The sequence below is a fragment of the Neomonachus schauinslandi genome, chromosome 12 (genome assembly GCF_002201575.2).
Source record: "Neomonachus schauinslandi chromosome 12, ASM220157v2, whole genome shotgun sequence".
In the NCBI taxonomy this organism is placed as follows: Eukaryota; Metazoa; Chordata; class Mammalia; order Carnivora; family Phocidae; genus Neomonachus; species Neomonachus schauinslandi.
This window is the reverse complement of record NC_058414.1, coordinates 24,505,915-24,528,129: the sequence shown is the minus strand read 5'-3', so window position 1 is coordinate 24,528,129 and position 22,215 is coordinate 24,505,915. Positions and strand designations below refer to the sequence as shown.

Genomic DNA, 22,215 nt, shown 5'->3' with positions numbered 1-22,215 from the left:
TAGTTTGCTAAGCCTTTAAACCTATTTATTCAAAAGTAAAAGAGCTCAAATTTTGTTCCCTGGCTAAGAAGCTCAAAGATTAATCATTGATACATCTTTTACAGGAACAATTAACCTTTAATTAACTGGAAAGATTATCATCATTACTCTTTAGCTATGAAACAATTAAATTTTAAAGAGCCACACTTAATCATGGCTGGGGACAAAGTCCTATCATACAATTCACAGTATCCTTTTACATGATCTCTTTTCGATGCTCATAGCTCAACAGAAAATGAAAATACTTAATTATTTTGTGTAACACAAGGAAGATATCAATAGATATATTGATCTTCGGGTACCTCAACTTGGGGTGTATTGGATAAGAAGCAGAGATTATTACATAAGAGGAGGCAAAGTGAAGGGGAAGGTGAACAACTTTCAGATTCCATTATAACTCAACAGCTTTCCTTATTTCATTCAGTGTATTTCATGCATTCCCAGGTGACTCACTGATAACCTGTTCAAAGATAAATCTTCTTTTTGAGAATTGCTTGCTATTTGAAGTTGACCAAGTCATTGCTTTATCTTAATACAGAAAATTAACAGGTGATTGTGATTATGCTTTCATTAATTATTCTTTTTAACAACATACATATGGGATTCATACAAGAACAGTTGGTTTGCAAACTCAACAAAATTCTAATTTCCTCCAAGTATTACCTTAAGAGAAATTTCCCAGGTAAACAAACAAAACAGGTAAAAAAGAGCCATGCTCACTGAATCAGGTTTGAGGCCTCAGAGCCTCAGTGAGTGTATGTAGGAGCTAGTTTATACACAGTTTACAAGAGTAGATTGTATGCACTTTATCTCAAGTAAGGATTCACAGTACTAACTTGAGATCAGCATGGTGAGAATAGTTACAGTCTGGAAACTGACAAGTATTACAATTCAGGAATTTTTTTTCCTGAAGAAAAGCCACCCGTTCCCACCCCTTGTAAAGACTTTTCACCGGAATGACAGTTCAAAAAGACTCTCAGGAATCATACTGAGAAAACCACTCATGTCAAATAGCAATTATTCTAAATAAAATGTGGGAATAGATAACCCCTTTTAGTACAACAAAATAAACCAATGCTAAATTAGAAAATTCTGCTAACAGTCCCACTTTTCACTACTTCCCCAGCTCCTAAGAATAAGCATGTTTTTTTTCTGTTGTAAAACAGCGTGGTATAAGCCAGGGCTTAGTAACACACATCTGGAGCTGACGCCGTGAAAAAAAGGGAGTAGTCAGTCCTTGAGACATATTTCTATAATGTGGTTTCTTACATCTGGTGCTGAGACCAGAGCAGCTCCCTTAAATAAAAAAATTGTCAGATGAGTGATCCTTAGGGAGTGAAACAGGCAGGGTGGAGGAAGACCTCTGGAACTCCTTCTGGAAAGCATACCTCCCAGAAGATCTGGTCCCTCCACCCTTCCCTGAGCAACACACCAGGAAGTTTCAGCTGTCTGACTCAGAGTGGCCAGTGTCTGTCTTTTTCCTAGGCTTCCAGGGTTTAATATCCCACTGATGTAGCAGGAAGACCTACAGCCAAGTGACCCAGAACAGTCCCTCTTCTCTGGGGCTAAAAATGTTGCTTCTGAAGTCCTCCCATGAAGTATCAACTGTGATTGCTCTACTTTATTTCCCTACACAGTAGTCCAGTTGCCGGGTCAACCTCATTAATACATGACTGGATTCTTAAAGAAATGACAGGGGGGCAGGAATTGTATACCCTTATTCTAATGTTCCCTGTAGGTGATTCTCTTAAAGCAGGGTTGATGGCTATGTTAGCAAACTGCCCCAGTCAGTGGGAAGAAGCCTGCCAATTGTGTCATAATGTTTTTCCATAAGTAATTCAAGTTTGTGGAAGAAACAAGACACCTTTGGTATGTTGCAAAGGGCAGCCAAAGACTGCAGATTCTCTCTGTGGCTGAGCTAACACATTACATTATTCTGTTGCAACATGTATAAAGCTTCCATAGAAAATTGTTTTTGCTTATACTCTTCTGTTTAAAGCAGAACCTAATAAAAGTGTTCTGTTTTAATACCTATTTATAAGTGGACCAGAACCATCTGCTTTCATCATCGTGCCTGATACCTGGTGCAGCAAAAGAACACAAAAAATTCATGACCCACATAGTGGTGGCCAGAAAAAGAGAACTTTATTTCTGGTACTTTTGTTGATTCCATGCATCTTTTGGTGGTTCTTACTTCTAGTCTTCATAGATGTTTAAAACTTTGTTAGGGAACTTTACAATAAAATTAAGTACATAAGGTGTGTAGACATGAAAAATTCATTATATGTTTTTTCATATCATTATTCAAGACACATGAATAAAATAGACAATAAATACTATTGAAGTCTAGGTGAGAGAGACTGTCGTGGGACAGCCTTATGTAGAGAAGGCATATAAAAAATAGGAGATTGAGCTGGCCCCGAAGGCAGTCAGATTTGGATAACTTGGGTGGGGAAAGAATGATAGTCCAGACAAAAGTTACAGCTTACATTATAATTACTTTATAAGATATAAATTAATAAGTAAGTTCTAGAAGCTCTGTCTGAGCTAGTAGGACTGGAACAGAACACTCCTGTCAGCAATGGGGGATAAATGGAGGTGAAATGAGGACCAACTGGTGCATAAGTACAAGTCTTCAGCTATGTAAATCTTTAGGCTTTAAATAAAGAGCCTAGATTACCAAGGGTTTAAGCATGAGATCAGTTTCTCTCAGAATACAAGTTTCAAAGTCCAGTGCCAGAAACTACCCCAGATTCTGGAATGCCATTTATTTATGTCCATGTATTTATCCATATACCATTCATCTTTCAAGTGTTTAGGTCAAGCTCCCCTTGACCATGCCAGTCACTCCTTCTCTGACTAGTTTTGCTTTTATTTTCTGTATTCTTTAACCTCAACTCCTACCTCTTTCTTCCACTTTGTGCTCTGTGATCCAGCAATGCCCCAGGAATTAAAGTTTCCTAAATATTCCAGTTTTTTTTTTCTATCTCTAAACCTTTTCACCAACCCTGAGAGCCTTAAATTCTCTACTATTCTGAATTCATTTAAAAAATACTGGCTCTTACACACATATGGCAATTGATCATGAACAAAGATTTATTATTTATTTTATATTTGTCTTAAATTATTATTATATGCCTTGTTATTTTGCTTTGAAGATGCCCATCTTCCATACCAGAATACTTATGTCTAGAAGATAATGGTGGCTTTTTCTTATGTCTCCCACTGGGCACATCAAAATGCTTTTTGAATAAAAAGTGTCCAAAGAATAAATACATGAATTAAGATATGAATATGTTAATATTGAAAACTAGGATCATGGATGTGAGATTTAGGAGCATCAGAGGACGGCAGATGTCAAGAATACCTAAAAATAGGAAAGAAATTAAGTTGAGGGCAACAATTGCTGATATTTCCTTAACATGGCATTGTTACTGTTCCTAGCATTTCACCCAACACTTTAGTAATCAAAACACTTAAAATGTCTTTACTCAAAAAAGGAGTCCTTATCACTGCTCCATAAACAGAAAGCTAGAACTGGAAAAAAAAAACAACAGATTAAAGGAGAAGTTTAACCCAAACTACTTAATGACTATTTGTAGAGCTCAATCAGCCTTACGAAGAATGAGACACCAGCCTCATTCATGGACAGAGGCTTTATTTTATGGCAGCATGTAGATGTTATATTATCTTGAGATTTCAGTACACATGCTTTCACATATCACAAGGTGGGGGATAAGTTATTCGCATCTTATTTATACTTGGTAGCGTTACACTGAGCAAACTCACAAGTCCAGATAGAGAATCTACAAAGGGTAATCCATTTTTCTTCTTGTCACAATCATTGTCACTCATCCTGTGTCTTATCTGCAAAGTTTATGCCACAAATCAATGGAAAAAATTAATTATTGTCAAAAAGGCTTCTTTTGTAATTTTGAAAATACTCCTACCGTGAAACACTGGTTTCTAAGCACGAAGTTCATAAAACCAAAGTCCCAAATGGGGGACATTTGAATGAATATAAAATAACTGATTTGAGTTGATTTGTTTGGTTACCTATTTAATAAGAACACTTTTGGGCACATTAGACATAATTTTTAACTGAATTTAAATTAAGTAAAACCCAGAAACTAGACACTTAACAATTTAATAACCTTATCGCACATGAAAATAATTGCTAACTGGCAATTATATAAATTGCCTAGTAATATATGCTAACTTTGGATCTTCCTGGACCTTACAAATGAGAATGTTTGCAAATATTTAAGGAGACATCTCAGCTTAGCAAACCATAATTAGTGGTGTTTTATGAGGAACTGGATTGCCCGTGCATTTGTTCTTTCCATTTTTTCATTCAGTGAGCAATACATTTCCCTTTTTCCACTTTGTGTGAGGAATGAGGATAGAGAACACCCATAATTCTACACTTTGCAGAAGCATGGAACACTTCCATCATTTTAGAATACCCTCAAATGAAATTCTTTGTCCCCATTTGGTCTTTTTTGTGGGCAATTTATAAACATGTATATTTAAATATAATGCTTTTTTCCTAAAAGAAAAACATATGAGCCCTAGATGAAAGTCACTTGAGGGGATAATGAATCAGCGGCTTACTTTCATTACTTGTCTCATTATCTCTCCTTAGTGAAGTCATTTAATTGCTCCCTGTGCCTTTCTATAAAAAGGAACTATATTTACTGGTCCTGTAAAAAGTTCTAGTAATGTTAACTGGTCAAAGTGAGTCTAAAAATTGCATTCAGTATAATACTGTCTAAGTGAGTGGGGCAACATTAGTAATTTGCTGAGAGTTATTTGCAAATGTGGGTCGGCCCAACAATCCTGGTCCAGAGGCACTAACATTGTGGGATAGCTGTTGCAAGGGTTTAACCTAGAGGTCGCCATGTTTTGGGGGTCCCTAAAGTTTTTCTTTTTTTACATTGAGTTAGCATTACAATTTTGGCAGATTTCACATAAAATTCCACATTTCTATTTTCTGTTGAAATCTGGCCACACCAGGCTTACATTCCTGCACAGGAGCAATCAGTTAGAAATGAGGGTTCATTGCCACTTTTGAATAAGGTACAACTTTCCAGTTTGTTACTGTCCCCATTACATCTTACAGTTTGCCCAGATGCTGTACCCATTGCTATTGATCAGAAAGTTTGCTTTGTTGCCTTCCTTTACCTTCTACCTCTCTTAAGAGAATAAATGAAAGCTATAACAGAAGTGCTTTTCTTTCAAGAAAATATGACAAAGTATTTTTGTTTTTGAAAGTAGAAATATTGTCAAGTATTTAATAGGATTACACAAATGTGTGTATGTGTTAAAGTTTATACCTAACAGTTTCACTTGTCTAACTTAACACTTGGATCCTATTAATGGATAAGTTTGAGTTCCAAGCTTTAGCAGCTCCCAGCCTACCCCTGAGCTTGGCCTCAGATGTCCTATAAATGGAATCTTCTCCCCAGAAGCCCTTGTCATGCCTTCTTTTCAGAACTGCTGAAGCTGTCCAGCAGTCCTTTTTCAGATCTTATTATTGCTTACTGGCCAAAACAGATTATCATTATCAAATTTTCCCTAACAACACTGTTGCTGGCACAGAATAAGAATAGAAAAGTGATGGGTGGGAAGGGTAAAAGTTATATACAAAGTGGCATCAACTGCTCTCTGAAAACAAATGGGGTAGGACCAGTGGACTTAGCCTTGCTCAAATGGTTCTTGGGGCAGCTCCTAGCCAGCCATGTGATCACAAAGGTCAACAACCCATACACTTACAACCATTCTGGTTTTCACTGTTAATACAGTATTCAATAAATTACATGAGTTCTTCAACACTTTATTATAAAATAGGCTTTGTGTTACATGATTTTTGTCTAACTGCAGGCTAATACAAGTGTTCTGAGCATGTTTAAGGTAGGCTCGGCTAAGCTATGATGTTCGGTAGGTTAAGTGTATCAAATGCATTTTTAACTCTCAATATTTCCAATTTATGATGAGTTTATCAGGATTATTACCCATCATAAGTCGAGGAGGATCTGTACTTACAACAACTTAAGCCTCTAAGTATTTTGAAAAGTAGAGGCTTTTGGTTATCACTCAAATGAAGTAACTATTTACTAACTTGGTTCTTTTTAAAATATTTTATTAGTGCCCAGGAGGAGCATTTACACCCAATATGCGGACCACTAAGGAATTCCCAGATGATGTTGTCACTTTTATCCGGAACCATCCTCTCATGTACAATTCTGTCTACCCAATCCACAGAAGGCCTTTGATTGTTCGTATAGGCACTGACTACAAGTACACAAAGATAGCTGTGGATCGAGTAAATGCTGCTGATGGTAGATACCATGTCCTGTTTCTCGGCACAGGTAAGTATTTGAGCTCAAACTATACTTTAATATGTAGCAGAAGAGCATAATAGGTAAGGACCATAATATTGGAACCAGAGAGACTCCAATGTTGATGTCTGTTGGACCCTCACTGAGGTATTTAATGTCTCTATGCCTGTTACCACATCTGTAAAATGGAGTTAATGAAATAAATTACTTCATAGGGTTATTGTGAGGAACAAATGGGTTAATATATGTAAAGCACCTAGAACAGTCCCTGGCACATATTATAGTGAAATATAATAATTATGAGCCGAATGAAAGGATGGGAAGAAATTTTAAGCATGGGTAGTTCCTCTCAACTGAAGCAAATACGTGGAGCCATTTTCCAGTGATAATGATAATGATAGATAGTTCTAGATAACATTTAAAAGTGAATTTAATAACAAATACAGATAGCTTTTTTGAAAATATTAATGGTAGTATTTTAATACATTTATAACTGTAGTTTGCCAATTTACTTTAATACACAAGTTGAGTGAAAAATACTCTTGTTTATAGATCTACATGAATGGTAATGGCTGACTTTATAGCAGTGGTTCTCAAAGTGTGTTCCCCAGACTAACAAAATCAATATCACCCAAGAAGTTGTTAGAAATACAAAGTTTAGAGCTCCAGTCCAGGAACTCTAGGGATTCAAGACCCAGCGATCTGTGTTTTAACAAGCCCTTCAGGTAACTCGATATACACTAAAGTTTGAGAACCATTACTCAAGAGAAAAAACTCTAGTTTGCCAGTCAGGCAGTAATTAACATCTTTCAAACATTCCTGACCACCTTGCAGGGAGTGATGAAATCTCTTTACTTACAATATCAGAAGTACTTTATGAAATTAGGTAATTCCTCTACTAGCTTACGAAAAAGATATGTGTCTGTAAACCTCATTATAAGATATACAATGGTGCAATAAGTATTCTGAGCTAAGAAATGAATTTGCACTCAAACTCAATCAGTTTAAGATGTGGATATATTTTCTTGGCTAAATAGTAATTTCAAAGTGTACCTTTCTTATGAAATTCTTATTTTGTTCTTACTTAAAACCCCAGATCTGAATCTTTCACTCTCATATAATTTCAGCTTGTATTGGTCTGAGGTTGAGAATCTGCTGACATGTACGACTTGACATCCTCTTTCACACTTGGACATATCGGTGGTTTCACTGATGCTCTCTTTGTTTGCCCCACACCTGAGAAATAACCCTTCCTTCCCAGACTAACCATTGTCTAGTCTGTTCTCAATTTTATTCTTTCCTGCCATTTCCAGGACCTTTCTTTATCAGCTATCTTCTTATTCGCTTTATTTGTTCATTTCATTCTCTACTGTATCCTTGGCTTAGAAACCTTACACCAGAATACAAAACTAAACTACACCTTAACCCATTGCTCACCCTCTGCTAGCCTGCTGATTTGGCCAAGGTGTTCAAAGTCCTCATGATAAGAAAATCCAATGACCTTTAACCATGAGGTACTTCCATCTCCTGTTTGCATCATTTGGTATTGTAGAATCACTCTTTGCCTGTCACTTCAGCCACAAGTAACTTAAGTTTCTTCTCAGTTTTCCTCATGAGCTTAGCTTCCTCCTGCTTGTGAGCATAGGTATCCCCCGAGATTCTGTCCACAGTCCTCTTCTTTTTACATATTCTTTGGCCATCTCATTTATTCATTTGGTTTTAATTATTATGTGCAAACAAATCCCAAATCCCTAGTCCTTGTCATTTCCTGAACTCAGTATTTGCATTTACATCTTACTTGTTTTTTTTGTATTTTATTTTATTATTTAAAAAAATTTTTTAAGTTTTTATTTTAATTCCAGTTAGTTAACAGACAGTGTTAATATTAGTTTCAGGTATATAATATAGTGACTCAACACTTGCATACATCACCCTGTGCTCATCACAAGTATTTGTCTGACTTACTTCACTTAGCATTATACTCTAGCTCTATCCACATCGTTGCAAATGGCAAGATTGCATCCTTTTCTATAGCTGAGTAATATTCCATTGTATATATACCATCTCTTCTTTATCCATTCATCAATCGATGGACACTTGGACTGCTTCCATATCTTGGCTATTTTAAATAATGCTGCTATAAACATAGAGGGGGATATATATCCCTTTGAACTAGTGTTTTTGTATTCTTTAGTAAATATCCTGTCGTGTAATTGCTGGATCATAAGGTGGTTCTATTTTTAACTTTTTGAGGAAACTCCACACTGTTTTCCACAGTGGCTACATCAGTATGCTTTCTCACCCAACAGTGCCCTGAGTGTTCTTTTTTCTCCACATCCCAGCCAACATCTCTGTTGTTGATTTACATCTTACTTTTAGATAACACAAATTGTGTAACTCCTTAACATTTCAGACATCATGCTTCAAACTCAATTTATCCACTCCGAAGACTCTGGAAGCAGTGCTTAATCCAGTCTCCCATATTTGTATTCTTACTGCACGTTCCTTTCAATGTTCCATTTCTCCATGATATGTAATTTCTCTCTAGGCATATCACTGTGCCTGGTAAGCTCAATAAATATTTGTGAAGATGAATTGAATATCATGACCATATCCACTGCTACTCATATAATGAAGGGAATTCATAACTATTTGCAAAACCTCATCTTCATTTTGCAAATAAACTGTGTTCTCCAAAGATGTAACCTCCATATGGATGACTTCGAAGAGTTGCTCTTAGCTTTAGTTCAGATTATCTGGCATGGAGTTTGCATTTTTAAAAAAATTCCTGAAGTGAAGTGGTAATTTTAGAGTCATACTTCCCCCTAATATCTCATATTACTCATAAAAAGTGACTGTTTTTTTTTTTTTTTTTCCTCCTTTTGGAACTTGTGTTAAATGTGAACTCTGATGTCACAGTTGGGTTGTTGTCTCATGATTTGCATAAAATATGTAGATTTAGTGGGTGGAATTTTCAAATCTTTATAAACTTTGTAGAAGGCAGTAAGAAACACTTTTGCACAAATTCTTTGGCTTTTCTTACCATATAAGTATCTGGCACCTTTACATAGACTTTTTATGTTGGTATTTAAATATTTGAAAACGGTATTTAGGCATATGTTTTTAACTGTACTGGGAAGCTTCCCTAATGATTGCTTACAAAGCCACATGAGTCTCTGAAAGACTCTACTGTAATGGGAAACTACATGCTATGATAATACCTCTGCCAACAGCATCTTTCTGGAGAGATGATAACTTACTAAACCATTGAATCTTAGCCTCATGGTCATATCAGACTGCACTAGAATTTAGAAGCAAGGATTTCAATTTACCTGAAACTCTAATGCCAGTATATTGGTATAAAAGACGTATTGCCCAAGTAGTTCTTGGCTTACTGGTGAAGTTTCTTCAAAAGAGAGTTCTCGGTGCTTGTTTGCTACTAAAAGTGAATAGGATAGCCTTTTCTGAAATGGAACTTGGGAAAATCCAGGTCACCACTCCCAAGGATTTCTAAATGTCTTAGGAAGGGTATAATATGTCATGGTGTTGCCAAATTCCTCACTGCCAGAGAGCTTTTCAGCTGTTATAAGTAAATAATAATGTTCCAATTATTGCCATGAGGCAAGCTTCTCTCATCGCTTCCTTCTCTCTTTACCATTATTGGAAATTTCAGAGGAATTCAATGAAGACATTAGTTGTCAAAAAAGATGTCATTAAAAAAAAACAACTTACATGACAGTTAATTGGAATACAAATAGGATATTATGTAACTATATTCACTTTGAATATTATGAATAATTTTGTCACACCCAGAATCTCCGTGGTAGTTATATAAGCCCAATGCCTGCTAACCATTACAATTAGTTCCTTACGGTGTACTACTATATCAGCTGAGTTTGAGAGGCTGGTAATCTGACCCTCCAGTCCCCTGGTACTACTTCATTATATTTTGTGTATTGCCAGATGCAAAGATAGATAGATGATAGATAGATAGATAGATAGATAGATAGATAGATAGATAGATAGATGATAGATAGATAATAAATAAGAGAAAGAAAGAGAGGGGAGGGGAGAAAGAAAGAAGGGAAGAAAGAAAGATAATTTGAGCTTTGTCTTCTCATTTTTTATTTCTTAAAGTTTGTGTTAATCAATGTCTAACCTAGGGTTCAGCAAACAACAACCTGGACCAAATCTAGCCCACTGCATGTATGGTACATAAGCTAAGAATGTTGTTTCACCTTTTTACATGATTGAAGAAAAATAACAAGAAGAATATTTCGTGAGCACTGAAAATAACAAGATTTGTAGATTACTGTGTCCATAAATAAAGTTTTATTAGAATATGGCCACATTCATTCTTTGACATTTTTTCTGTGCCTGCTTTTGAGCTACAATGCCAGAGTTGAGTAGTTGCCACAGAGACGTTTAGCTCACAGATCCTAAAACATTTGTTATTTGGCCTTTTTGAGAAAAAGTTTGCTGACCTTGTTTTGTCTGATAGTTGGATAATTTTAGAAAAATGAAGACTTCTTAAAGAAGCTATTTTCTAATATGTAGATATAATACAGGAATTCATAATGTTGCCCAAAATAAATATTTCTCCTTTTATCTTGAGTAAAAGATTATTCTGCTGTTCTATTAAAACTTTAAGTAAACTTAGTTTCTACTTTATTACGTTCCCATTCATTCCTGCTACTACCCCTCTAAAAAACATCTCATATTGAAAAAAAAAAATGTATTTTCAGGTCAGTGCTTTGTTTTATTCTGTAGCATTTGTTGATGTTTTGTAGTATCTTTGTTTTGTTCTGTTTTGTGTGTGTTGCTTTGTTTTGTGCTTTTAGGTCTTAGTATTAGTGCTGTGGGTATTTGTGTGATCCTTACTCCCCTGCCCCCTTTTTTTTTGAATCTTTAGGAAAGGCTGTAAACCAGCAGGCTAGAGCTCACACAGGATTAACATTTCTATTTTAACTTTGCCACCTACTGCTTACATCCAGGCCATTTGTTCAGAGCTGACTGTATTGCACAGTGAAGACGTTTTTGCCTGTTTTCCTTTTGCCTCTGGAGTTACGAAAATATTTAAGTGTCTGGGTCAGGTTTAGACACATTCTATCAAATTTATATTTTTAGCACTATATATGAATCAGAATGACATGTGGTTTCTGATGAAAGAATGATAGTATTCTTGTGAATGGGTGTTAGCAGTTTGGTATGATTTAATGCCATTATGATTTTTTAATGTAAGGTCGATACATGTGGTGTTCTGCCAAAGTTCTTATATACTGTGTACTGTTTCATGCTTCTTATTAGCTTCCGTTTCACTGGATGAGTACTAAGTTGGAATGTTGGCTCCAATAAGTCCTTTGAAAGTGTGGAGTTTTGAAGTGTGTGCCACATATGTGACTAAAGCCTTAATATGTTTGCCTTGCAGCATTACAGGATAACTACCTTCATAGTAACGACCCAGTTTTGGCAGTCACATCTCTTGGAATGGCACCCTTAATGAACCGCAGAGCCAGGCGTTTTGATTTTTAAAGAGCTCCCTAAAATACTCCGTGTAAAATTTGATAGCCGGAGCAGTACTTTTGAGCTCAGAAAAGACTCCTGTCAGTTGGAAGCTGTGCATGAATGTCACTCTGAGGATAATGTCTAGACTTCCCCTTTGCTTAGGAATAAGGAACAAATCCCTTTATAAGTCACTGGTTTTTAATAACATTGTGGTTCACTGCTTTCCAAAGCAGAATCTGGAAACTTCTGAGAGTTTACCAAGGATTCTACTGGGATTTTCACAGCGGGAAAAACTAATGGAACAGAGTGGAATGATGGCTGAATTGACAGGAGAAGATGATAAATCATGGTGTGATGACTGCTTGATCATGTAGAAGAGTAGCAGAAAGGGTATATGTAGAGACAGAGAGAGAAAAAAAAAAGGGAAGGCAGCCCATAGAGTGATTGCTAATCCAGAGATAAATGTTCTCATTTAAATTTTACTTCCTAAAGACAGCTTATTAAAAATACATACATGGCTAATTGTTGAAAATTTTTTATGCCGAAAAGCAGATTTTTTTTCTTTAAGCTACTCTTCAGAGATACATTCTTTTAAAGACAGCATACCAACTCATGTAATGATTATGTAAATTTTGTCTTCTTAGTTTACCTGAACAAGCCATTTGTTTATTCAGCATTCTGCTTATTATGCAAAAAAGTATACTTTTCAAGTTTCTGAAATGTTTTATTACTATTTTAATGATGTTAATTACATTTATTTACAGTACTTACCTTTTCCAGACATGTTATTGACTCTCATCCAGCCCTTATCATTTACTCTGTGAGGAATTGTGAGAATGCAGACTCGATGGGAGATAAGTGTATTTGTGGGATTTATTCATCTCTGTATCTTCAATACTTAGAATAGTGCATCACTCAAAGTTGCCAGTCAATGGATATTATTTGAATGAATGAGTGAATGAGTTGCACTTATCCTCCATCATGTTTAGCAGAAGGTCAGATGAGTTAAGATCACATAGATATTTGGTATACGATACAACTAGAATATCAACTCTTGCTGTCTGAATTTACACCCTGAGCATTTATTCTCTTCACATTACTACCTCATTGACCATCACCACTTTATATTATTTACCTTTTATGAAGTTAAGGTAATTTCATTTATACTTCTCATTTTACTGTGAAAGAAATGTTTCATCCAATTAAGTCAAGACGATGTCGTTGATGTGCTGACACACATCAGCATTGTTTTGTTTGAGTGATATCACTCACTTTTGCCCACCCATATGTTGTCACCAAGTCTTACACGTTAACAAGATACATCTTATAAGGTGACAGAGAAGACTTGAAACAGACTGGATTTGTGTGTGAATTAACTCTGCTAGAATTTGACCTGTGAATCTGATACCTTTTTATGTCAGTTACTATATAGTCAAGAAGGAAGGAGATTATATTTTGGGCGAGAGGAGAGGTTGCAGAAATGGAGTAGGTCTTCGCCTTCATTTTTGATTTATCACTAAATCTTTGCACATTTCCAATTTTTTTTTAAATGGGGCTTATCTCTGTCTTCAGTATGTCTTACAAACTCACCAAAACACATGCAAATCTCTTTGGCATGGTTCTATTACTTAATTAAAATGGATTCTGCATATTCAAATGATATATTTGGAGGATTTCAGAATATCATGCAAGGAGACAGTGCCTCTCAACAGGAGAGATGGTGATGATTTGCTCTGCTACACTGACTCTTTTACTATTTAATGATTGATATTTTCCTAGATGACCTGAAAACAACTGCAGCCAAACCTCATTCCTGTATGTTGCCTTCATTTAACCCTTTACTCATAAATGAATGTAAGAAAATTTTCTAGCATAAAGACAAGTTAAAGTCTTTTGTCTGTGTATTAAGAAATAACCACACTATGTTTTTCTTCTTGATGTGCTGCCAAGTTTCTCTGAGGCAGACTTGGCAGCTTTTGTCCCTAGGAGAAGAATTCACAGCCTTAGACTCAGCCAGGCCAAGCCTTCTCAATGTGATTACCCAAAGGAGGGCTATAGCTGGCTCTCAGGTGTGGGGGTGGTTTCTGTGGAAAGCCAGCTTTATAAGTTTTTTGTTGTTGTTGTCATTTTTTTTATTGACCTGAGAAGAATTCAAATTTTGTAGAAAATGGAAAGAAAGGTTTCATTTTAGAATATGAAATATAGTATAAATTGGAATAAAAAAATTGAAATTGGATTTTCTGAGGTGAATCTCTGGTACTAGAGTCATAAATGTTTTATTTAGTTGTATGCTAGTTTCCTCTTTCACTCATGTGGCAGGTAGAATTATAGCCCCCCAAAGGTTACATCCTAAGATCTGGAACCTGTGGATATGTTACCTTACATGTCAGATTCTGTTATAGACCTTGTGATGAGGAGATTTTCCTGAATTGTCTGGGTGTGCTCAATCTAATTACATGACTATGTAAAAGCAGAAAAACTTTTCCTGGCTATCATCAGGGGGAAATGTGACAATGGAAGATGTGTCAGAAAGATGTGATTCTGCTGGCCTTGAAGATGGAGGAAGCGGGACCATGTGCCAAAGAATTCCACTGGGTTCTAGAAGCTGGAAAACTCAAGGAAGCAGATGGTCCTTACAGTATCCAGAAAGGAATGCAATTCTCCTGACACCTTGAGGTTAGCCCAGTGGGACCCATGTTAGACTTCTAGCCTACAGAACTATAAGACAATAAATATGTGTAGTTTTAAGGCATGAAACTGGTGGGAATTTGTTATAGCAGCAACAGGAAAGTACTGCAAATGGGTTTGACCTCTAGCTTCATTGAAAGATGAAAGATGAAAATTCTCTTAAGAATTTCTAAAATAAAAATAATCAATCTGATGTTTTGAAACTCCAGCAAAGCCTTTGCTCATAAATGCAGAAATATAATATGTTTTGTTCTATAGCTGCTTTTCAACCAGTGCAGAATAACGTAGTGATACATTACAAAGATACCATTTATTCACTCATTAGAATTTATTGAGCCTATTGCATGCCAGGGCTTATGGTATATAAAGAAAAATAGCAACAGCACTTACCTTTAAGGAACTCATGGCCCAATGGAGGAGGCAATTCAATCTAATTTAATAAATATTATGGAACCAGTTATGTGACAGGCACTCTCACAGGTGCTTGGGATGCACCAGTGAACCAAAGAGACAAACATCTCTCTGTCCTTCTGGAGCTTACATTCTACTGGTAGAGAAAATGACCGTAATGCATAAACAGATTACATAACCTGTTTGAATTTGATCCGTGCTATGAAACACACACACACACACACACCCATGGTGAAAGATTTTAGGGTTTGTCCCATTGAGATGGTTAGAGTTTAGCAAAGACTTGAAAAAATAAGAGAATATTTAGGGAAAGAGCATTGTAAACTTTTCATAGAGACCAGTGTGTTAAGATCTATAATGTAAGGATCTGTAGAATCCAGGAAGAAAGTGGCTGCCTGATTCACATTTGAGATAGTTTTCTGTTGCTACTTACCAAATTACCAAAAGATTAGTGGCTTAAAACTATACATACTTGTTATTTCAGTTTCTGTAGGTGAAAGCTTGGCTGAGTCTCTGCTCAGGGTTTCACAAGTCTGCAAAGTGTAAGCCAGGCTACATTACTTTCTGGAGTTTAGTGTCTTCTTCCAAACTCACATGATTTTGAAAAAAATTATTTAATTTTGATGCAGAAATGAGGCCAAAGCAGTTCCCTCCCACAGGGATCTCTGTTGGTCATTCAAATCATAGTGGTTTGCTCCTTTAAAATTAGCAGTCTTTCCCTTCAATCTGCTAAAATGGGGTTTCATATAATGTGGCATAGTCAAGGGATTGACATGCTATCAATTTAGCATTTTTCTTTTGGTTAGAAGCAAGTCACACGTTCCACCTACACTCAAAGGGAGAGGATATACAAAGACCTGGGGGTAACCTTGGAGTGGGTCAGCCGCTGCCTATATGCATTTTAGATAAATCACTTTGGCAATGATGTGGAGCATGCATTACAGACAGAGAAAAGGAAACCAGTTAGGAGACTTTTTGTTTATTATAGGCAAGAGAGGATGAAAGCCTAAATTAAGACAGGTGTTAGAAGTTGGAGGTTGAGAGGGATTACCAGGTTAAAGAGATATTTTGGAAGAGGTAAGGACTTCATGGTAACAAATTGATTTGAGAAAGGTGGAAGGGTGAAAACTGTGTTGAGAGTGCTTTACAGATTTTTGACTTGGCAAATAGATGGGAAGAAGTACCATTCACTGGTCAAGGGAGTATGGAATCAGCAAGCAGATTTGGAGAGTAACAAATTCCTTTTTGAACGGCACACCTACACTTTCCTGTGACCTGTTCCGCATCACAGACTGAGTTTATCACCGAAATACAGTACCTTATCAAAATCTCACAACGACCCTATGAGTTAGAATCAGTACCCTCCTTTTACAGTTACGTAAACTGAAGCTTTGAGAAGTTAAATGGCTTTCTTAGGGTTGTGACGCTATTGGGAACAGTAATTAAATTCAAACCCAAGTCTGCCCCACACTGAGTTAAAGATTTGGTGGACCATCTGGAGGAATCAGTCAGAGAGTGTTGTTAAGAGATACACTTCAGCAGAGAGGGCTGTGCTAAGAGATGTCGATACTGGAGTCACAGCGATGTAGGTGTTAGCTGAATCCATGACAATCCTTGAGGCCCCACTAGGAGACTATTCAGATAAGAATTTAACTCTGGAAGCTCATTTAAGGTTAGGAAAATCAAGAGCGTTTACCAAGGAAATGGAGAAGGAGCGATCATGAGAGTTAAGCCAAGAGGAGGAAGTAGCATCATGGCAGTCTGGAGCAAGGAGAGCCACAGGCAGGAAAGAAGAAGTGGTGGAGAGCATCAGAGGTGGCATGGCTGTATCTCAGTGACCTAGTCACCCAGTGACTAGGTCCTTTCTGCATTACCCTATCTCCTTTCATACCAGCAAGATTTGAGAGGGGAATGGCCATTCCACTTGAAAAGAATGAAACGTGAACAGGAGGAAGTAGGAAGAGGTCAAGAAGTGCAAGTAAACAGCAGTTTGAGAGAGGACCCAATGAAGAGGGGAAAGCTCCTTTCTGTATCCGAGCACCCAGAAACTTAGATTAGTGCTCCAGGCCATGGAGCATCCATATGCAATTTGAACTTGGACAATGAATGCGCACAACAGCCTATCTTCCAGTCAAAATGGTGCAGGAAAGTAGGTTAATTAATGACCATAAAATTTATTAATCTCAGATGAGTAATTCTTTCCCCAGATGTTGAAGGGTTAAATAGAAAGAGCCCCAATTTTGCATCTTTGGAAATTTAGTTGCTGCATCCTGTGTAGGACTAGTTATACCTACATAGAATGTACCCCTGCATTATTCAAAGTAAGTCTATTTGGTTTAAGTTAAATGTAAATAAATTATTCATGATATAATCCAATAAGGATACTAGAATGTGATGTGTATGTTTATGTTTTACAACATCCTCAAACATCCATACAACGATGTATTGGATATTAATTGCATATTATATTGTAAACTTATTAAACGCATTTTGATACATTGGATATAGCAGATTTTTTCATGAAAACACACACCTTAGTTGAATAAATAAGTCAAATTTTAAAAATGGCACATTTTTCTGCTTTCTGATTTTTTGCCAAGCCTCAACCAAATCAAAACTCATAATTTAGTACTTCTTATAGAATTGCTAATTTAATAAAATTGTTGGCATTAAGATTTCTCTTTCAACTTTGCCCCAGAAGACTACTTTTCAATCAACTTACCCAAATGTATAACTTTGAAACTTGACACAGCAGTAATGGATGCAAGCATGTGTGTGCTTACCTGGTACTGTAGATCTACATATGGCAGCATGATATGGCAAATGAAAATTTCCAGAGACTCCTCATAAAGACCAATTCTAATTTTGGATGGGATTTTCCCAAAACCTTGTTAAATACAGAATAACTTGTTAAGAATAAGTATAATAAGTTATCCTTCTGATGTAGGGTTTTTTTTTTTATTCTTATATTAATCCCCATACATTACATCATTAGTTTTAGATGAAGTGCTCCATGATTCATCGTTTGTGCATAACACCCAGTGCTCCATGCAGAACGTGCCCTCCTCAATACCCACCACCAGGCTAACCCATCCTCCCACCCCCCTCCCCTCTAGAACCCTCAGTTTGTTTTTCAGAGTCCATCGTCTCTCATGGTTCATGATGTAGTTTTTTTGGAGTAGTGTTGTTGGGGTCCGGAGCCGTCTGCCAAGAAAGAATTCTTGACGTCTTTGGTTCAAAAAGTGGTTTTATTAAAGCACAGGGACAGGACCTGGGCAGAGAGAGCAGCTGCCCCCGGGATTGTGAGGAGCAACTGATTATATACCTTGGGGTTGGGGGGAGTAAAGATAAGGGAAATTCCTAAAGGACTTTCATATGCTAAAGAAGACTCAGAGGATCCTAGAGGCCTTGCTATTGCCAAACTAAGGTAGTTTTCCCTCTAGCAAGGCATTAACATTAAGACAGTTGCGGGTTTCCGGAGGAATGTTATAATCTGCCTATTTCAACTATTTTTCAAAGGGCTGCAGGTTATAAGGACATTTAATTTTATCTACATTTCCTTCTGCCTTTGTGTCCCACATCACTTGGATGATTCTAGGCTAAGAATTAGGGAACAGGCTTTGACTTCAAAGGACTTAGGTTTAAATCCCTCCCTCTATCACTTGTCAGTGTTACGACCTCAAGCAAATTATATAACATCCCTAAGCCTTAGTCTTAATTGTACCTTATTTTTGAACATATTTCAAAGATTGAATGAGATGATATATGTTAAACCCTGAAGGTACTGCCTAGAAGTTAGTAAATACTCAGCAGGTACATGTATACTTATATCTACATAGTAGATATATATTTATTGAAATCAATTATATATCTATGAATATAAATATGCAAGTATATATGTATACACATAAATATTCTTGAATTCCTACTATGAATCCTGATACTATCCTATTCACTAGACATAAGCAGTGAACAAAATACAAAAATGCCTCTCCTTTCATAGACTTAATATTCTTGTGGGAGGAAACAGGCAATGAATAACGTGTGTATAATTATTTTCAGTATTACATTTGAGTACACTGCATTAGAAAAAGCAGAGCGAGAAAAACACCTAACTACAGGTGGTAGGCAAATCTGCTGGTCATGTAGGAGGCATTTCTTTTATCTGGAAATTATAGATAAAAGTAAAAACTGGTATATGAGAATAGTAAATAACATATGTAACAAAGAGTGGGAGTAAAGAAAGATAATTTCAGACCATGGAGAGTAAAATTATAGTCTCTGTAGAGTTTACAAGGAAGGTTTACATGGGCTCTCTCCTTTGATCTTGAACAGCCTTGTCAGGTATATGCGGTATATCCACATTTTATAGAGAAATAAAAAGATTACAGGAAGTAGGTTTGCTCAAGTTCATCCCAATTGCAAGTGTAAAACCAGAATGAATACAATGGAAATAGAGGACACTATTGCACGTTGGTGGAAGCAGGTGTATTTTCTTTTTCAGTAGTGATGTAGGAACTGCCATTAAATGGGCTGTTAAGAGCAACGCTTACCTACTCCCGAGAGCTCACTGCAAAAAGAGAACCATCAGGGAGCTCAGTTACACACAGTGTTCAGCCTGTGGGGGAGCAGTGCAAATTGGTTGTATCCCTTCTAATGTATCTGCTATTAGGTGATCTTAAGAGCAGTGTCCTGAATTAGTAGAGTAGCTCTACTAGGTCTGCTTTGGAATATTTACATTCTACTTTATCATTTTAGTGACAACCGGAACATAATTTCAGTCTACAGCTTTACTTAATTATATCTCTTAAATTATTTTTTAATTTCTCAACTTACATATGCCTATTTTTTAATCAAGAAAGAGATGAACAAAAAAGGAAAAGCCATCCTGGTTTATATTCCCTATTTGAAACCAAATGTACTTCAGCCTTCAAAAGTATTTGAGTAGAAAAAGGTAATTTGTGCCTAAATATTAGGTAAAATGGCTTGCAGAACCTTGGACCACACCCTGTGAAATACATAGCGCTATTTCTGCAGTGAGACAGAAATCTTAAACCAAGTATAATAAATAAAAAACCATAAGTAGCCTCAGTAAGTGCAGGTCAGGTTTTGTGACCAAATTAGTTCAAGTCAGGGCAGATTTTACTTCCAAAGACACTTAAAAACAAAAACAAAAACAAAACAAAAAATTTTTGAAAATTAGAGTTGCAGGAAAAAGATAATGGGCCTCCATTAAAAATAGAGTGTAATCTCCTACTGATGTAGAGGGATTATACTATAAGTGGAGTGATCATGGAGATTATCTTGTGAGTTTTTCTTCTTTTAGTCATGTGCTGTCTATTATCCCTTACCTAGAAAGAATTATCTCATGTAGTTTGTCAGTTTTATAGTTGTTCACTGCAGGAAGGCTCTTCCGGTATTAGCTACTTCATCATGGCCAACTGCCATATTGCCCTCCAGAAAGATGTTTTGGAATGCGTTTTCCACCAAGTGTTTGAAAACAGCTATTTCCTTTATATCCATGCCAACTGGTTTTATCATTATTTTAAAATTTGCAGATTAAGTGGGTATTTTTATAATTTCATACATACATACACAGTTTTAAAAATGGATGTACTTTTTCATATATACACAGTTTATATACAAATCATATATATATTTATATATATATAATTATATAATATAATTTTCAAAATGTCTGAAACTTTTGCTTGGAGACTCTCCAAAAGTCTTTTAGTACATCCCAAATAAGTCGTTGATTTTATATATTAGTAGAAAATATATTATTTGAGCTAAACTTAAGCAGAAAGAGTATTAAAAATTAATAGGCATATAAAAAACTAATTTTGTAGTCTCTTCTTTGACAAATACAGACAACTACCAAGAAACAATATAGTTTGCAAAGAATTGTAAACTCATCTTCTGTGATAATCAAATGCTTGAGCAGATATATATTTCTTCTGTCAAGTTTGTTTAAAATCAACCCTTCTAAAAATTTTAAGTCTGTGGTCTGACATGGGAACCAACAACCAAATCTTCTAAGAAACTCCCTAGGTGATTTTGAGTGAGATAGTTTGAACACCATATTTTGAGAAACTGTTTGTTCAGTAGAACATGGTCCCTAAATGAACATGGATGGTAGGTCCTTGGGAGTGAAATGAAATTAATGGTATCAGCAAATAAACTTGAAAGTCACTGAGTTCTGTATTTTCTTCACAGTGCAGTAAAGTATTTTAACAACTCTGAAAGGTTCTTCAGCAAGAAGTAAAGAAACCTCTTTAACCTAGGTTAACCTAGTACTATCTAAATTGACTTGACCCTACAAACTTTTTAACACCATCACACTTCAAGAGATCCTGGATAGATAGAATTTGTTGATACCATCTTCCCAAGGGCCTCCCCTCAAATAGAGACACTGAGATGCCTTTGATGGCCAAGTGGGGCTCTAACTGCCCTAAGGGGTGCCGCTGAAGGTTGTCAACATCAGGGCACTAAATTACCTATTGAGTGTGAAAAGCTCTGTTAAGTGTGAGAAATTGTGCTAAATGACCTAGTTTAGAAATATTTCTTTTGTTGTTGTTGTTGTTAAAAGAACATTCATGAATAGAATCGCTACCTTTTAAAAGTATATTTGGTAAACTATTAATAAAAATTATAAATTTATGATTCAGTTTTAGTCCCCCATTTTTAAAAAATACTTTTAAAAGAATGTAGCAGCAGTTTGATAAACTAACAGGAAAAAATCTATTTTGAATACATATTTAAACTAATATGAAACAAGGCAGCCAACTGGTAAGATCTAATTTTAGAAACTTATCATGTAGAATGTCCAATCATTCTTCCCTCATTTATCTATAAAGCTTTCATTTGTCACACAGAGTTATTGCAGGTTGTTTTTGGTTTTTTGGGCTTTAATTATTTTTTTTTTTATTTTAATAAATTGGTTCAGAAAATCAAGATGAAGGAAGAATTGTCATTTAATAAATATACTGATTTTATCTTTTATAATACTAATTTCATGAATAAACACTACAACTGATTTTCCTGCAGTAATTTGCCTCGGAAATCATACTTAGTGCTGCTTAGGTTGACATCTAGGGGCACCATGGTGAAGACAGGAAAAAGAAGAATGTGTTGAGTATATGACTTTGAAATTTGTGTGTTTGTCTTTACTAAATTGAATAAGGCCGCTCATTAGCTGGTAGAAATTCCTATTAATCACGAAAACCTA

The 22,215-nt window shown here is 36.0% G+C and overlaps 1 protein-coding gene across 1 annotated transcript in view; it reads left to right on the top strand.

The window, feature by feature from the left end:
• Nucleotides 1-22,215, top strand: part of SEMA3C (semaphorin 3C) — a 184,637-nt gene that overhangs the window by 124,173 nt on the left and 38,249 nt on the right. The window contains exon 12 of the mRNA XM_021689514.2: nucleotides 6,188-6,410. Within this exon, the coding sequence (XP_021545189.2) occupies nucleotides 6,188-6,410 (223 nt within the window). The remainder of the gene's footprint in view (nucleotides 1-6,187; nucleotides 6,411-22,215) is intronic.